The 19293-nt window shown below is 37.6% G+C and overlaps 1 protein-coding gene across 35 annotated transcripts in view; it reads right to left on the reverse strand.

Moving 5' to 3' along the window:
* Positions 1–19293, reverse strand: part of LOC139965540 (piezo-type mechanosensitive ion channel component 1-like) — a 139551-nt gene that overhangs the window by 112211 nt on the left and 8047 nt on the right. For 34 of the 35 annotated variants that reach the window (XM_071968021.1, XM_071968019.1, XM_071968000.1 and 31 more), the window contains exons 2-4: positions 11065–11160; positions 5760–5876; positions 4517–4559 (exon numbers count right to left, since the gene is read on the reverse strand). In XM_071968021.1, coding sequence (XP_071824122.1) covers positions 4517–4559; positions 5760–5876; positions 11065–11160 — 256 coding nt within the window. Of the gene's footprint in view, positions 1–4516; positions 4560–5759; positions 5877–10816; positions 10894–11064; positions 11161–19293 lie in introns of those variants that run through there. The other variant, XM_071968023.1, reaches the window with a different exon arrangement.

A 19293-nucleotide genomic window follows, 5' to 3' on the forward strand; every position in this document is an offset into this window, starting at 1 on the left:
GTACCGTACGGTCACTGAAAGTTGCGCAGTATACCGCGGGATGCTCATATAAACAACGAATTGTCCTATGAAGATGGAGAAAAAGCATGGAGGTCCAATTATGTCAAAACTCTCTTTTACATTAGTAATGGCGAACAAGGGCGGCGGAACCGGCGGGCACAGGGGGCACGTGCCCCCCCCCCACTTTTCCTCAGGTTAAAAATGTGCCCTTTTTCTACAGAAAAATTGAGGTGTTTCAAGTTAGCAAGAGGCCAGGGAACCAGAATGAACACTCGAGAAGGGCTGTTTCCGGCCATCTGAGGGGTTTGTAAAACCAAAAATTTTCTTGTACGCTCCGCGCCAACCGATGGTGGCGCTCCGCTCAGATAGTCGTGCATACAACTTTGCAAATCCTGGCTATGCCCCTGACTTTTAATGAATTTCTGTGGGTCAAACTCAAAGCTATTTTGAATGGAAGAAATTTGTTAAGATATTAACAAGAAATAAACTCTAAATCGGAAGATTCCTACATTAGCAACTAGCATGATTTCACCTCATTTTGTCTCAAAAGAAAACTTGTTCCTTGTTTCCCAATTTGCACATTGGATATTGCAGTGCTAGTATGCATATTTTCCTTGAGGGGGGGGGGGGTGGACGCTAAGGGAGTGATGTGTATATGCAAAGAAGATAATACAGTAAGAGTTATAAAGGGTACTAAATATCAGGCTGCATCAGTCAAATCGAATTTCTGCAAAGTGCCCTTGGATGTCGGTGCCCCCCCCCCAGATTAAATGTGCTTCCGCCTCCCTTGATGGCGAATTAGTCGGCCAAGCTTAGAACTTTATTTCAATTACCAAGGATATGATTTTTATACTATTTATTTCCTTTAGCTACATCATTGCAATGTATTTTTCTTTCAGTATAGGTGCCCGAAAAATTCTCAGCATATTGCCCGAATTTTCAGAAAGAAATATTTCGTTAGCCCCCGCCCCCCCCCCCCGCCTCCTTGACCTATGTGTGTAGTGTCCGGTTAGGAAATATCTGGTATTTTTTTCATTTCCTTCAACGAAATTTTATAATAGCCGTTATAGGAGGTTTCAATATTTGTACACCAATAAATTAACTGTGTCTGAATTTTCGAAAATTTCCTGACCAACATTCTTCATCATACTTCCCTCTTCTTGTGCAATTTTGACCGGTCTGTTAAGGGTTGAAGGAGGTTTTTCTATATTGGTTGTCCATAGATGAAATTTTTTGCAACATTATGGGTATGTTTTGAAGTGAGTTTAATCACGAGAAATGTGAATTTTGAAATTCTGAACGAAAAATGGGCTTAAAACCTTCAAAAGTGGGGCTGTCGGGTATTGTGGGCCGCGACGTAGAATCACCTACAAAAAGCAATGATCCACAGGAGATGCGATGAGGTCGAACATGATGTGTGACTGGTGAAAATCTTCAAAAAGGTTATGGATGGGGAAGAAAAACTATTGGGAAATACTTGGTTCTCAGGCAAAAGTGTACATCTGGTTGGTCATTTTCAAGCCCGAGAAGTGTCATTTCCGGTGATCTGGGGGGTTTCAAAACCAGAAATTTTCTTGTACGCTGCGCGCCAACCGATGGTGGCGCTCCGCTTAGATAGTAATTCGCGTCCCCCGGGTTAGAAAATCCTGGATACGCCACTGGGAATACAACAAATGAAATAGATAAATCCTAACATGGCTATTTACACATGCTGTGAGCCAACGCCGGCGAGAGTTGTAACTAACTACCGTACATGTACTAACAATGCTATACCCTTGGCACGGTATATATATACGGTCATCTCTTACAGTAAATATATTACTGTCAATTGCGTGATATAATGTTACATGTAAGGACGTCCAGGGCGTGTTTACGGTCAATTTCACATTAGCTATGTCCGACCATGGTCCGACACAGCTATCGACAGTATATAATTTTCACAGAATGAGACATTTGCAGCATACACAGAAGCAGGTTCATGCATGTGGACTCATGGGCATGAGATACTCCGGGTGCTGAAAAATCTTTCCTCGTGGATCTCAAAAAATTGATCCAAAGTCTGCGGCGTTTTACGTCGGTTCTTTTACTCGGAAATCTAAAAAAGCTGATGCTTTTGTTGGATGAGGTATAACTGCAACCTCCAACAACACAGAATTGTGACATTTTGAGGAAAAAGGAGTAATATCGTTCATGTTTTTGGCAGCTCAAGTATACGACTTTACACACTAAAAGTATAGTTGTGAGTGAGGTATACAAACGTTGACGTCACATGGTCACCTGATGTCTTAGGAATGTTTCAGGAATGTCTGAAATAGAAGCTGACTTTTCGTCCCATTTTTCACTTATTTAACGTCCGAAATTGGTAAAGTTAATTACAGCAATGTAATTGGAGTCAGTTAAGGATTACATACATGAAAAATGGAGGGATTTTATGTTCATCGAAAAGTCTCCATAGTTGGTCTTTAAAGTGACCTACCACCCCCTAACTAGACACCACTACTGTACCCACCATTGAGAGCCAAGATATGAACTAGTCAGCATGATACTAGAAGATGACACCCATATAAAGGGACACTCTCTTTCTTCAAAGTACTAAGTATTGACCCAAACTTTAATGTCAATTACTAATTGATAACAATTTTTTTTTTTAAAGCCTTCATGGAGATTCCAAACTTCCACAAAACTTATTCCCAGGTATTGAGAAGGCAGAAATTTGCCAATTTCATATCTCAATGAATGAAATTGCTTCAATGGTACCTATAAAATGCTTGTTGAAGTTTCTATAGTTAAGTGGCAATTATTTGACTTTTCTAGCATATTTGGAAACAATACGGAGGAATCGACCCACAAGCATTTTGGGAGCTAAAGCAAAACTGGGTACAGCTGGAGCCTTTTTTAAGAGTTCTGTTAAAAATTTGTTTTTCACTTTTTGTTAGATATCTCTTCCAATCCATGATGATTCTACATACAATCAAATCAGCAACTGTCTGACCACTTTCAAAATGTAATTCACATCTTTTAAGTTGGGGTGAGCCTTTATTATCTTCACCAGTCTTAATGCAGGACATATATATATATAGTAAATATGGATTTTGGAAATCTCTTTACTGAAACCAATCTTGTTATTTATTTCTGTTTCATAAAAACCCATCAAGCCTCTTTAAATATTTCAATTTTTTGTTTTCCTTCTGACCCCTATAAATGAATTCACTTCTTTAAAGATCCCACAATTTTAACTGAGTTTACCTTGACATTTTCAAAATTGCAAAAACAGAAATGGAAGCGTTTCAGATTGAAGAATGCCAGTCAAAAATCCCTCAAGGTTATCACATGGCTGACCAGCAGAAAAAAAAGCTCTATAAATGCTCTAAATAGAAAAAGTTCCCTAGTTTTAAGGTACAGATAGCTACCCTGCAGGGGTGATGTGAGAAACTTCCACATTTCAAGGTCAGGTTTGCATTGAATGAAATCAATAGCAATTCCTATATATAACTTCACTTTAGAGTAAGGTAGCATTGCAGAATTATAATGAGGAGACGAATTAAAGATTGCAGAACATTGACCCACTGGAAGGCAGTTGTCTTCAAGCATGCAGCTCGCTGAGTTTGATGTCGATATTTATCGCTTAAAATATGAAAATCATGATCTGCAGGTAGTTTTAGTTGATAGCTTGCCACATCAAGGTTAATATCAAATAGCGAGTGGAAAGTGGAAATGCTTAAAGTTCCCAAACTGCTCATGGCATAGGACTGACATTGACATGAAATGTTTCTAGGCGATGAAATGGTGATTATCAAACCAATTTATTGATTCATCGCTCTTTAACCTTCACTTTGGTTAAAAAAATATCTAGGAGTGTGCCTTAGCCTTAACCCTTCACTTGGGTTAAAAAATATCTAGGAGTGTGCCTTAGTTTTGGATCGATTGTAATCGGTACTTTCAGTAATAAATATGTAGGTTTGGTGAACAAGGTTACCACGGTAATCTAGAAACGACAATGAAGCGAGAGTTGTGAAGAGAACGATAAGTGAGGAAGCGAAGTAAATGCTACTTGTGATATCTTATCCGGGCCACAGCCATCTTGTACATACTGCTATCCATCAAACTTTTGATGAGCAATGTGACCAATATCTTTGGCTTTAATAGTTATGACAGGCTTAAAGACCTGTTTGTATTGGGGCAACAAATATTCTAGAAAAAAACAGAAAGTTGTCAACTATGAAATTTCTCTTGTCAAAAGTAGTTTTTCCTCATTTGAGAAAGGAGTTTGGTCTCCAATTCAAGCCTACACAAACTCTGTGGAGGAGATAGTCTAACCATTTTGACAAAATTTGGGGTCCAAACTGATGAAATGCAGAATATGATATATATATGTAGTAATATTTTGTAAAAGAAAATACCCTCCCCAATTTTAAGTTTCCTGTTGTATTACACAACTGATCATTTTTATTAATTTTTATTTGGTGTTTTATCAGTATGGATTATCATTTTTCTTTCAGTAAAATCTAACTCTTACCTCTGAAAACCTAACTGCCTCCATAGTGACTCATTAGCCTCACCTGTGTGGTAAAGAGGGAAAAAAAGTGTTTATCTTGTTGTATGGTGACCCCAGCAAAATTATCTCATATCCGCCTATTATCCATAGAAAAATTCAACACACAGTTTAGACTGAAAAGTGAAACCCAAATATATTAATGATTGTACAGAGGTTTCCTACGCTGTTTATAATTTGTATTTAATCTGGGCAATTTCTCATTAACCAGCGAAGGTTCAGAATTGATACTGACTTTTCAGAGGAGCATGCAGCTCAATATATCGAAAATCCTTAACTTCATCTCTGGCGGAAAGTTAGTACGTTCCCAACATTTGCATACTGTGTTTGTTTTTTGAACACCTGCTCTATCACAAGACACAATTCACCTACACCAACATACGATTCTATATTACTTGGACTTTGTGACAGATCTGTGTCTGCGCCATTAACGTTAAGTACGAAATTACGGTTGAACTGGAAACAGTGATGCACTTATCAAGTTCACACATCGAAAGAGAGTATTGCCAAGCAATGAACAGCTAAAAATCAACACTAACAATTCACACAGACTTGTGCGACTACTAATTTCCATAATCCTTTAGTAATCTTTATAATAATAATAAATGAGACTTATATAGCGCCAAATCAGTAAACAAAAGTTACTGCTCAAAGTGCTTTACAAAGAAAGTAAATTAATTTACAAAAGAACAAGTGAAAAAATGGGTCTTAAGTAGACTTTTGAAAGTTGAAAGTTAGTTCCTTTTCCAATTTTATTGTGTTCTTCATTTCTTTATGATTTTTTTCTTTACACTTTGTTACCAGCAGACTATACAGGGAATAATGTATCCAATAGCGCATTGCAAAATGTTTTTTAACAACAAAGCAACGGCTGGTACTGTTGTTACTGTCAGTGCACTTTAGTGAATAGGTTATCAAGTAGCGCATCGCAAACTGCTAAACAACATCGGCAGGTTGCCACACAAGTGTTAAAGATGTATAGCAGTTTTCTATGCAGGAAATCTAGTATTCAATGAGAGTAGAAAAAAAAAATCAGTGCCTTTGAAATATGATAAACAAATTATCAACACTTAATAATTCCCTGCTATTTGTTTACAGATGGGAACAAGAACCCTCTGCCTATAGCCGAGCTTTAACTTGTACCGTAAGTAATAGGGAAGGAATAAGCACCGACAGAATCGAAGAGTAACGCGATTGGGATACTCACAGAATTCAAGATTTTGAGCTATGTCCGTGGTGTAGATGACAATTTGAAATACAGTTTGGAGTAAGCAAGCGATGGCTCCCAATATTGTCACAACTTTCAAGTAAATACCCGTCCTTCCTGCAAAAATGAAGATAAATAAATAAACGTGTGAGTGAGATGGGAAATCTGTGTTTTGTGTTCATTGGATTATGTAGGACATCATACAGGGAGCAGCCAATGGTATTGCAGACCAATGAGAAAATAGATAATTGTATATACACACATATTTACAGCAACCTCTCGATGGTTCCAGTTATATTTAAGACCAACTGACAACAACAAGAGAACCATCTTCATCACACCCACACAATTGGTAGACAACCATGTATATATACCACATATATTAGACAACATGCTCTTAAATATCACCCATTTTTGGAAAAAGGATAATATTTAAGAGCAAGAAAGAAATATGATAGTCTTAGAGGCATTGAAGACTCGCAACAAACCGCGCTCTGAAAAAGTTAACTTTCCGTTGCATGCAAGTGAAGTTTTTCTCTACAAAATGCAGACAGTAATGAAATGTGATACCTTGTTATCTTTAGCTGGACCTGAGATGTCCATCGCTGTATCGTTTGTACACTGTGCTGTGGGTATTGACCATAGCTGTATGTATTGACTGTACACTAGTGTCTAATTACCGACAGTAGCAAGCTGTGTGTGTACTTTCTTGGATCGATGGTGGTGTCTAACACTTCTGTAGTACACCTCATTCAAAACTAGGTCAGATTACCCGCATGAGACGTTTCTTTGTGCGCGAGTCTTCACACCCTTTAACCTGGTAGTCTAGACAGTCTGAGACAGGTCTATTGACCATCACTCCACCTCATACTGTAGCCTTCACCTCATGGCCTCCCCTGATCTCAAACCTACCTCAAATGTTATTTAATAAATCATTTATAGCAGCAAGATAGAAGATGATGCTATTCCATTATCTGATTAATCCATAGCATATCAGTTATCATGACTCAGTTAAGAATGAATTTAAAGGTCTGCTGTATAGACCCCAACTATAGCACGCTATCATGGAAAAGTTTCTTGAGATTACGTAATCGACCTGCCTTGGTCGTAAAATGACCTCTTTCTACCAACTAGTCTACAATGCCTGCCACACATATTTCTTCTTGAGTGAGAGTCTTTGTGTGAACGCTGTATGATTAACTACACTGTAGACATGGAAAAAATCCTAATCGAAAACACATGTATGCACTTAAGATGGTAGAATGAGAAGGAGGGGCATGGAGGGTGCACAGTGTTAAAAGGTTACCATGGACATTATAGGCACTGTAGAACGGGTGCTAAGGTTGTGAGGAGACAGGTAAGCGAGAATCGAAGTAAATTAATTTCCACACAATTTTTACACAAGAGCCTAAATGGTGTTAAGAAGCTATGCAGGCTAACTGAGGTGGATTTACGCCTGTGACAGGTCGATTGCGTAATCACAAAACTTTCCTAGCTATAGCGTGCTATAACTGGATCCAATAAAGCAGATCTTTAAGAGTTGTCTGCGGAGGGATGCTTTGAGAAGACTTTGCAAAATTGTTGACTCTTTATGTTAATTTTGCTGAAATTCTTTCGAGTCTTTGGGTAGATCTGCCAAATTCCTACATGACTGTCTGTGACAGGGACCTCCCAGGGACACATTAATGATGTACGTTATAGCTGAAAGCACATCCACAATATTTGCCAAAAAGTCTTGTAAGGCAAGCATGTTCTTTTTTACCTTGGGACCCTTGCACAAATACTTCAAAGATTTTTGTTGCCAGTGGGAGTGGTTGTAAAGCTAGCAGGATGTTTCATTGTGAGCAGCATGTGTGTATCCTTGAAGGCTCCTTCTATTCACTCACTGTGTACATCTTCAGTATTGGGACAAGTGAACAGTTAAATTCACTATAAATTACAACTATAATTTGTCAACAGCATTCAACATTCGAGTAACACATATTGGGGTTCTCAGCAAAACATATGTAGTGTTTGACTATATAACTACTATGGTAACACTGATAAGAGACTGAACTAAAATGCAACTAACAAGTGACCAAGATATGATGGTAGTGTCTCATGTATCACATGTCCAGCACAAAATAAATTTCATTATTCACTAAGCATGTCCAGCTAATGTTCAACAAATGTGAAACTTTGCTATTGATCAGTAATTATACTAATTACACTAATTATACTTTAAGAAGTTATTAAAATTGGTGGAAGGTGGAATATGATATGTTATCATTTAAGGTCTTGAATTAGTTGATGTTACAAACAATTAAGATGAGGCTCCCACAATCCTTTGCAACATAACCATTAATCGCCGGTATATGTCGGTCTACTGCCAGTTACATGTACAATAAAAATTGCATACCAGCTCATAACACACCCCGTTAACTAAATCAGTGAGAAATTTTGTCACAGACCGGTTTTGTACCAACAATTTATTATGAAGAGTTCTACCTCAATGAATAGAATCATTTCTATAATTCCACAAGGATTTCCTGTGTTTACCTACAGGGTAAACTTGGAACTACAATAAATTCTAGCCGGCTAATAATCTGAGTTCCTTGTTTGATTTCAAACAATGCTGCATCATAAAAACAGAATTGTAGAAGCTTCTGACAGGCTTCCTGGTTTGGTTAATATTTAGGAGCGATGACTGTATAGTACCCATACTCATTCAAATCATGCACCCCTTGCATTCATTGAGCTAATCTGCCAAACTTGGTTATCTGTCGTACAGCTCATTTGTAAAGGAATCAATTAAAATCCAATTTTAATTTATACATTAAAAGGCCAATACAATCAAATCAACACTGCTTTGTTTCTATGAAGCGAGTATGGTTAGGCTTTGAAGATCCAAAATGAATCGTACATAGATCTACTACGTACATACATGATATGCATTAACCTACCGCTTCTTAAATTTCATGGCAATGCACTGACCTTTGCATGGCCCTTGCGCCCTAGGCATATATACTGTACAAAAGTGCAATGCAACATGCTACCCTGTATATATGCATTTAAAAACTGAGTAGGATACCGCTAAGTACTGCATGTGTTGCCCATATACACCTGTACAATAGAATGTACCACAATTTCCGCATGTAAGCCAAGCTGTACAGACCACTGCGATTCCAAAACCCACATATTGACTGTTCCCGATAGAACAATAATTAAGGTTTCTCCTTCCCATTTCCAACTCTATGCATCCTGCCACCAGCCACCATCTGTAAGCGTCCTTAAATCCGAGCGTTCTTTCCGTCCAATCGTAATAATTAATTCACATCTAGATACTAGACACTGCGGTCTCTTCATGTGCCTTGACTTAATCATCATCTTTTATTCATCAACTCTCTTCTGGATGACTAGGTTCCCTGAAGACATCCGTCCGGCATGATTCTACAAACCTCATCAACCGTGACTGGTTAAAAGTATGGATTGGATATGTTACCTTGCCCAGATTAATCAAGCAAACATAATCATTGTGAACAATCAATCATTTTCTACATTCCTTGTTTCCATCTCAAATCATTGTGGTGCTATGACTAGTAACTGCCCTATTTTGGGGGCAGGGGGGAGGAGGGTCAGGGGTTGTTGATGGGGCAAATTTTTACTAAAAATTTGACCGAGTGCTATAAGATAGATTGGGTGCATAGGTACAGTATTGGATACCGAGCAGGGGTCACAGCATTGGTTCATTCTACAGGCATGTTAAGATTTAACCATGAGAAAATTAACAGGTGGGTGCAAGGCCACTCGGATTCAATTAAAAGACTTGTATCAAGAAGGAGAGATTCTAGCAGATTATCTATCACATTATAAATTATGTTGAGCCAGTGCCCCCCAGATTTTCCCTTTGCCCCTCTACTAATTGCCTCCCTGCCTCCCCCCCCCCACCAGATCTGGTGCTTATCCAAATTATATAGAGCTCGACTAATCGTTTGTATCTGAAACAGCTTCCAATGCCCACCAAAGTCTATTGGCACAAAACCGTAGGCACTCAGTTTTTCAAACTTCAAAGACAATTCTTGATCGCTATAAAATTGAAATATTTTAGGAAGGTCAGATATATGTGAAAAATTCATCGCCCTCTAATTCCCCTTCCCCTTCCCCCCCCTCCCTCCCTCGATTACAAGGACTGGTGCGGCCACTGTGCTGAACCGACATGAAAAATATATATCAATAAATGATACACCACTGACAATTTTAGCCGCTTGTTAAAAAAAAAAATGCCAATGCTTTTAATAAGTCTATGGGCTAAAATCAAGTTCCCACTGGAGTTTTCCTGAATTACAACACATATCAGTTAGAAATATTCTTTGACTGACGATGAACTGTTAACTGACTTTACCATATGTTGAAGTTCTAATATTGTCCACAGCTGGCAGAAAAAAAATTGCCAGCATCTTTTGACCTTTCTATTTTTCGACTGGTAAACTGCAAAATCCACTGCAAATTTAACCAGTACATAGCCAGAATTTTGAGGCCTGGACAGTCATATCTCACAAAAAGTGACATTTATTGTAAAAGATCAAACTCAAAACCAAACTTATGGGGTTTCCATGGCAAATACTAGCTAGTCCAGAGTTCCAGACAAGCCCTCTTAATGGGGTCAAAAGTCCTAAGACCCCTTAATAGCATACTATCACTAGTCAAAGTGATCTTCAGAGTAAAATGATACTTAGGGTACTATATTGATATGTATGCTGGTTCTTTCCAAATTGTTATTGCCAGCAATTACAGTATGACAATGCACAATACTAAGTAAAGTTCAATATAATATCCATTGGAGCGAGGCTGTCTGGCATGAACAGCATGTCTCACACAGTAGAAATAATAGCGGTTGTTGCACACACCCCTCATAAGTTCATAACCACAGCTATTCACAGGAAATCGAGTGTAACACTAATTAACCATAAACAGAAACTAATCTATACCAGAAAGCACTTTATTGCTCTAATAATATCGATAGAATTTTTTTTTTTTTATAAAATCCACTTTGGAGGAAGAAAATTTTAAGTACAAACCTTGCAAAGTTATTCTGGTTGGATTTGGCAGACAGCATGTCTCACACAGTAGAAATAATAGCGGTTGTTGTACACACCCCTCATATTGTTCATTATCACAACTATTCACAGTAAATCGAGTTTAACACTAATTAACCGTGAAAATAAACTAATCTACACTAGAAAGCATTTCATTGCTCTAATAATATCGATAGAAATAAAAGTTATTTATAAAATCCACTTTGAGGAAGAAAATTTAAAATACAAACCTTGCAAAGTTATTCTGGTTGGATTGGGCATCAACGGTAATAGCAGAAAGCATAGCAGATAGACACCAGACACAGCATTGATTCTGGCAACACTCGCTGTAAAAATACAAGAAGAAAATAGAAATAGGTTGAAAAAGCAAACTCAAAAGAACCACTGAGAGATATATGCAGTTTCTAACCTACAAAATGTTTGAGTCTGAATCAAATACCTCTCATGTGGGAAATTTCTATTGAATCCTGGCCAAATCTCATTTACTTGCTAAATATATTTCTATGAACCATGAACTTGAACAACAGAAAACAGATTTGGATATTATAAGCTTTGAAAAAGAGCAGAGAAAAGTTGGAAGATCTCTAGAAATCCCTTTTTCTCAGCTGTTTTCTGGGTTGCTAGACACTTGGAGCTATTGAATGCCTGTTCATCAGATTATTAAACAGAAGAGAGATATTTGTTACAAACCATTTTTAAGAGCTTCTACAAGCTTAAAGATGGTAGAAAAATGCAAAGGGATGCAGTAAAACAGGATAGGGTGGGACAAAACTTAAATACTACCCCATCACTCCAGACAAGCATTTGTGAGTGTCATAATTGTGAGGGGGAGATGTCAGTCATAGAGAGAGCAATGTAGAAGAGTTTCTGTTGCGTTGGGAGAGGGAGTTGTTATGGATAACAACTCCCTGGTTGGGATAAGCTAGGTTGATTTGATTGCATCATTTATGTAGAATGGAGACAGTTAAGAGGAGTGAAGAAAATTGACACATATATCGCAACTGATCCCGAATCAAATCAGCTTTAATGTATGTATATTAGATCCTCCTGCAAGCAGGAACTCGCGAAGAAACCTCATTGGCTTTTCAAAGCCGCAAGCTGACCGAAGTCAGTCTCTTACATTCATATTTAACGTCCATGATTATGAATTGTCAACTGTCAACAACTTTGTAACTAGACGACATACATTAATCTTGGAGTGACTTGAACTCGAGACCTTATGATTGAAAGGCACCAGCATTAACCACTGAGCTAACACTCCACTTTAATGACCTGCTTATTAAGCTGAAGTGGATGAAAGAGAGTTAGTAGGGTGTCTTTATCGGTATAATTAATGGCAATCTATATTTGAGTATTAATACTAGGCAGATTATGCTTGGCAAAATTGCTTTATATCAAACTCAAAAATCTGCTTTAACATAAACAGATGAAACTAACAATTTCTGCTGACATGGCTATTTTGCTAAGACAATAAATAACAACCGTTGCTACAGGGTAACAGTCTAATAATATAAACAGAATTCTGTTTTCAGCACAAATATTGCATCATGATGATTAGAAAACATCACATCTATCACGTGGGTACACCAGGAAATGGTGAGCAATCCTGTCTCCCACAAACAGAGATAACTTCTCGGTACGTATAGTTACAGTTCCTGGTTTCATTGCTGTACGGTACTAGTTTCTCCTTCCTCAATCACACTTACACAATTAAGATTGCCAAACGACTATTTTCACAAACTAAGTCCTGAAGGTTAGTTGTACTTTCGTGATGCGTCGGAGCGTACCGTGCTCTTAGCCACAAGATTAAGCATGATCTCATGTCAATGCACTATCATAACGACCTCATTAATGATATCGACAGCACATAAAGACTGCAGTATTACCACATATATAACAAAATATAGAATATAGAATATAACAAAATCTCAATGACTTTATACAACGCCCTATTACCATGCTGTAAGAGGAAAAACTAATGTGCTAATTATGTCAGTTTAACAATATATGGTGAAGTGCTGTGTCTACATTGTGGGGGCAAATCACGGGCTATGCGGGGCTACGGAATGCTCTGAATAATCCTACACGAGCAAAGTCCAAACATGAGTATGTATCTATACAAATTATATTAGTCGTTTATTTATCAATAATGTTAATTTTATTTAAGTTAATCTCACATGGTAGTTTGCTGAAGATTAGAACTTATTTATTCAACTCCCCCACAACACGGTGGTTCGGGGGATTTATGAGCGATGATAATTATGGGTCTCCAATTCTACATATATGCATCTTCCTAAACTACGTGACTGGAACTTTTTAGCACTATGCCTCCCATGTGGTCAGTGCCCCAAAAGTGGGATGGCAGTGCTAAAATGTTTGTCATGTACTTAAAGGATTAGTTCAGTTGTCATACATGTTTATGTTATATGAAAGAGGACAATAAAAGAAACACAATGGTGAAAAAACTGTTTAAATATCTTATTCCGTTATGGAGATGGACGGATGTCTTCAGGGAACCTAGTCATCCAGAAGAGAGTTGATGAATAAAAGATGATGGAGATTTTATGACTTACAACCAAAAGATATGTCATGTGGATCTCATATTTGTCAAGGGAAGTATCAGAGATTTAACATCTGAAGAATTTTTGAATTTATTTTTTTAGATTTGTGAAAAAAATGTAATTAATTTTTATTGAAATATATGCACACATGTTAAGAAAGTGAGGATGTGACATCACACCCTCACAGTTAGTCTTTCTACACCAGTCATTTTCAAAGAAATTTTTATTTCTTCAAAGCGTGATATCTCCTAAACAGAGTACAGTATGCTATCATGGTAGTTTCTTCACTGTTCTGTTTGCCTTTTTGAGCTCTTTCATACAAGGTAGACATGTCAGACACCTGAACCAATCCTTTAAGGTAGGTGGCATGTCCCACCTCCCAAGGATCGATTTGGCATTGTTTACATTCAGTCAGGGAGGATTTAGACCACTACTAGGGGTATACACCTACCACTGCCCCATCCAACCCCCCCCCCTTCCTCTTTTTCAAACTCACACAAAGTACTATCACAACTGCAATGAAAATATTGGCTGCTTCTTTCACAGCCTGGGGAAACAATACACCCCCTGAGATACCATACACATACATGAGTAAAGGGAGATATATCTTGGGATGAAAAGCTCTTTAATGGTAGATTATTTCAGAAATTCAGATACAGTCAAAGCTCTACTCGAGTAACAGTCAAAATGTTACAAAATTTATTGGTATTAACATTTACAAGCTCACTCTGATTGTATTTTTTTTATCTATTTGGTCTACAGTACAATCAGATAGCATTTCATTATGGATTATGGATCCCTCCCTCTAGCTCCCTACCTGCTACATTACCATTTTAGCAATACCTATCTACAGTTTATCCTATCAAAGTGTGGCTTGTGGATTAGAAAATCTGATTATGGATCCCTCCCTCTCCCTACATTTCCATTTTACCAAGTGAAGCAGGCCATTCCATCATCCGTGCACATACCAATAAATTGATATATACATGTAAAGGATGCACACCGCCCTGATGTCAACAACACATTTGTCAAATTCTTTACAACAGACGATTGAAAGGACAAGAAAATGACATACTACCTACTACTGTCTACCATCACGCCAGGCATCCCATGCAAGATATCACATCTACAGCCTACCAGACTACCGATTAGTAGGCTAGTACTTTGTATCGTCAATGCACACGTTTTCGCACAGACCACCATGCTACTAACGTTTAAAAGTGATAGTGCTGTGAAGATATTTCCCCAGTACCATGACATTAGAAATAATTATACAGAATGAAGTTGGTGTAGAAGTTGACTAAATTCAAATAGTTATTCTGCAGGTAATACCCCCCATCACTGCCGGTGATAGTACTGAATGGAATGCATGCATAGCTCTGTTAGGCTATAGCCTTATACTGCTAGGTATTTCCTAGCCTAACTTTATTCCTAAATATAAAATCATAGGCCGTGATGATGTATGTCATGCATCCATCACATGTTGTACATACATGAAGGAGATGCTTGAAAGCTGAACATTTAACAGGATCAAAAGGATCGCAGCAGACCAAAGTTTACTTTCACTTTCCATTTCATAACCCATCGTGCCTTCTAAACGGGTTTTCGTCTTCACTCTTTAAACCAACAACAAAGTTGACACATTAACATTGAACTACAGATAATGGATCTTCAAAAGATAAATGACAATAGCTTCTATATACTATAACTTAAATAATTATACAACATACATACATAGGATATGAACTCAAAGAGAGACATGGGGTACTGTAAAGTTTATGAGTTTATGTATATTAGGCTGAATGTTAGGCTACATGTTAGGCTGAGTGTCTTTCCTGTTTGTGAATTTGCTACTTCAATGAACACTGATGAGTTCAGTCTTGGATACACGATGTCACCATCACTACTGGCCTCGACATGCCATGATGCTACAATGTGTCATCGTTATTATTATTAGTCACATCTTCAGTCTAGCAGATGACACTTTCTTTTGGATGCTTATTGGAGTGAAACAAAACTTAGTTATCAAGATCCAGATTTATGGGAATCGATGTAAGTCCAGGGTTTAACAAAAAAACAAACTTCCATAGCAGCTTGATGGACTACAGTACTCAGCCTACTTATGCATTTCAGAAATGATTCAGAAAGCCAACAGGCTTATACTTAAATTCCTTGCCTGGTTTTACATATAGGGAACATGTAAAACATGTACACTAAGATTTCCACATTTTGACATTTTGCTGCCCTGATACTGCACTTCCACAAATGAGGAACAATTGTTCTGTGCATGGTACAGTCGAACAGAGAGGACATTATAGGGAACCAATGAGGGTGCAAAGGCAACTGATATATGAAGCTTGTCAGTTTGTCAAACAGGCAGTGGTTGTAAGGAGTCACTTGATTCCTAGTGACTTGATTCACTAAATTCCAAAAGTGAAGTGACTTCAACTTTGTGAAATGATGCTCAATCCAAGCTTTAATTAGGGTGTTATCACACTATGAAGGTCTTTAGGCTTTGACCATCATGTGACCGACCTCTACAAGGATTGACAGGATTATAATTGGCACAGGATGGACATTGTAATTGAAGCTATCTGACCAGTGACCACTCTCTTTAGTTTGACCTGGCCAAACAAAACAAGAAACAAACAAAAACAAAAAAAACAATAGCATTCTTGTACACACTGAGGAGTGAGGATCTACATATCCAGTATTGAGTTGATCAAAGCTTAATTTTTTTTAGTTTACATTGGTTACAAAGTGTTCAGACTCTGACCTCTTTTAAACTAAAGCAGGCATTGACCTTCCCAGAAACTAGTCTTGTAGGGCTCTGGTACTCCATACATTGGGATCACAGTACCAAGTATGTAAGTTCATTCAACCTTTCCTATTGGGGTTATCTTGTTTACAAGCTTTTCAGACTTTGACCTCTGTCTCAGTGAGGCAATGAAGTTGGATGGCCCTGTACATTTTTAGTAATAATGTTGACAAATCAAGGCATTTAATGCAACAAACACAAACCAAAATCAAAATTGTTCACTTTTGCTCTCTACAAGTACTCATTAGATATGCAATATGAAAACATGGATGTTTGACTAATTTGCCTCTTTAGTAAATAAAACATTTCATTCAAAAAATTGTTTCCTTGCATCAATTTTTCCTGCATAAGTCTGAAAACCCCTCCTTGTTTTAAGAAATTGTTACCCTACAAGAGCTCCCACCTCTCCCCCCACCCACCCCCTCCTCCATCGAGCATGAGTACTTCTCTTGTACCCCAACATTACATCTAATACTTTTGCTTTGACTAGAATTTGATGTTTCTTTTTAAATTACACTATTTGAATAAAAATGTAATCTCTTAAAATTGCTACTGTTTAACGGTGTTCACACCACAGGACGGAACACTTCGAAAAGCATTTATTGGGCACTTGTCATTTCAATCAGTATCCTGTCAATATAAGTCACCATAACCGAGGAAAGAAAATAGACGAACACTAGGAAGGATGTTATACACCGTCCTATTCTGCTAAATCAATTAGATTTGTTGAAAGTAAACCAAGGGATATCATTAAATAGTGCATGAATGTTGATTAGCCTCTATATATACATACACAAACAATCCCAAGCAAGTTTTGTATAGTTCCAGCTCCCTCTTTTACTACAGAAGATGACCTTTTACTACAGAAGATGACCTTTCACACCTGTTTGTCATAGCTGTGATGACTTAATTGAACACAGACTATTAGCACTGATACAATGGAACTGTCATTGACAAGATCAGTCTAGCATTATATCATGCAGACAACAACCTTCAACGAGTCATTTGTTTGAGTTAATAATTACAGCAGCATATTGCCCGGTAATAACGTAAGCAATACATTACACACACACACACACACAAGTAAAGGGCAGCTATGCTATCTGTGATGAATACGTTAAGCTTTGCTCTAAATGAACTAAGGCCTTCTTTACATCTTTTCTGTGAAATGTTTGTAAACAGACTACTGTGTGAAATGTGTGCAGACTGAAGTTTAAGGTCAGACAACGGCACCAGGGGGATAGAGAGCCAGGGGATTAGTGGGAAAATGGGATAGGGGCAAAGAGGATAGGGAGCCAGTGGGATAGGAGGCCAGGGGGATAGTGGGATTGGGGGATAGGGGGTCAGGGGGATAGGGGCAGTGAGAGGATATATGTACTAGAGTTGATGCTGGAGAATATTACCTGTTACCAGGAAATTAGGACGAGAGAAAGGTGAGGTGATAATTCGGTATCATCTCAGCCCTTAGGCAATGCAGTCTGTCATAGTTGCTGATTTTTAAGCTGGTTGCAAGAAATTAAAATGTAAAGCTTCTAGGAATTCATTATTCAACAAGTAGCTCCAGTTAATAGCACACTCTTGATATGACAGCAAGGTAGTTCTAGGCCTACGTTTAGTTTTCAGTCGCAAGCATTTCAACTGGCACTTCACAACTTCTACAAAGTACGTAAGTATGGGACACACCCTTCATGTGCTAATGGAATTCAATGTTAAATGACTACACAGTTGACTGTTAATCAAGAAGGTTAGTCTCATTATAAACTTAAATTTAAATGATGCAAAAAGAAGCAGTTACTAGTCAGTTCTCTCAAAAAGCCTAAAACAATATAGTTTATACATAGTTACATATTTACATAAAGTACAATGCAGGCAAGACATTAACATTTACACTGGTATGGAAGCTATTACAGAATGAGATCGGGTCAAGGCTATCTGTATGTCTGTCTGTCTGTCTGTTAGCTTGTGAGGGCACATTTCAACATAGCTTGTTTAAACTGGCATATTACTGTACTGTACATGCTCAACTTATGTGGGTGTGATATATAATGTATGTGTGTACTACTGCAGTGAGGAACCATGTACAGTAGTTAACATACAGTACCCCAATTCATAATGTCACACAATGTAGACTAAAAACAATGCAATACTTAAGTCAAACTGAAAGTACTATGGACACCTAGCCAATGTGCCAGATATTCAGTACATTTGTTGTGTGTGATAATCTAATTCAAAATGTGTTGACATTTTTTAAAAGCTCTTTTTTTGTTTCCAAGTTACATATATTTGAACTTGTTTTGATAAATCTGGGAAACTCATTAAATAGGTGTAAACTAGACAATCTGGAATGTTGGGCACATCAAAATCCATCATCAAAGTTCATTTTGCTCTTTCAATTCTTATCGAAGCCTGACTGTAAGTTTACAGCTCAACACTCAACAGTATCATTGACAGTGAAAAAAGATCTGCATTTTTGCTCCCTCGTCAACGGTTTTCTACCTCTTTCTTGCATCAGTCTAAAAGTCTTCTGTGTTTAACAAAATCTCCCTAGTCAGCATGCCTAGTGGCTTTACCTTTTGATGTCTTCCTTGTTCTGAGAGGAAATTCATTGTTTATAATTGGCAAAGCCATTGACCTTCGAAAGGATTTTTTAATACTGGTTAGTGTATGAACCTTATAAACTAACCAAGCATTGCTGCAACTGGTAGATACTACAGCTGTATCTATTCATTTCTCTTCCTCGTGCCAGTACTATTAATTACCACCCTGGCTAATTATGATCACTGATTTACTAGCATCTACTACAGCTCTAATATTAAGCTGATGTGACATAGATTATTGTCTTTCAAAGATCATGATAGCCTAAAAACAAGGCTTAATTTCAGCTGAGCTAGCTTTATTTTGAAGCTAATGAAATGCATGAATATTCAACAGTGATTAAGTCCTGTATGTTATTTAGCATGACTTCATCTACTTGCCATATCAAACAGTTTCATGAATGGACAATAAGTCAAAACTTTGAAGGAAATGAAAAGCTGCATCTCGCACTGGTTTGTAACTTTTCTTAATATTCTGAACAAACC

The sequence above is a fragment of the Apostichopus japonicus genome, chromosome 3, assembly GCF_037975245.1.
Source record: "Apostichopus japonicus isolate 1M-3 chromosome 3, ASM3797524v1, whole genome shotgun sequence".
NCBI classification, from domain to species: Eukaryota; Metazoa; Echinodermata; class Holothuroidea; order Aspidochirotida; family Stichopodidae; genus Apostichopus; species Apostichopus japonicus.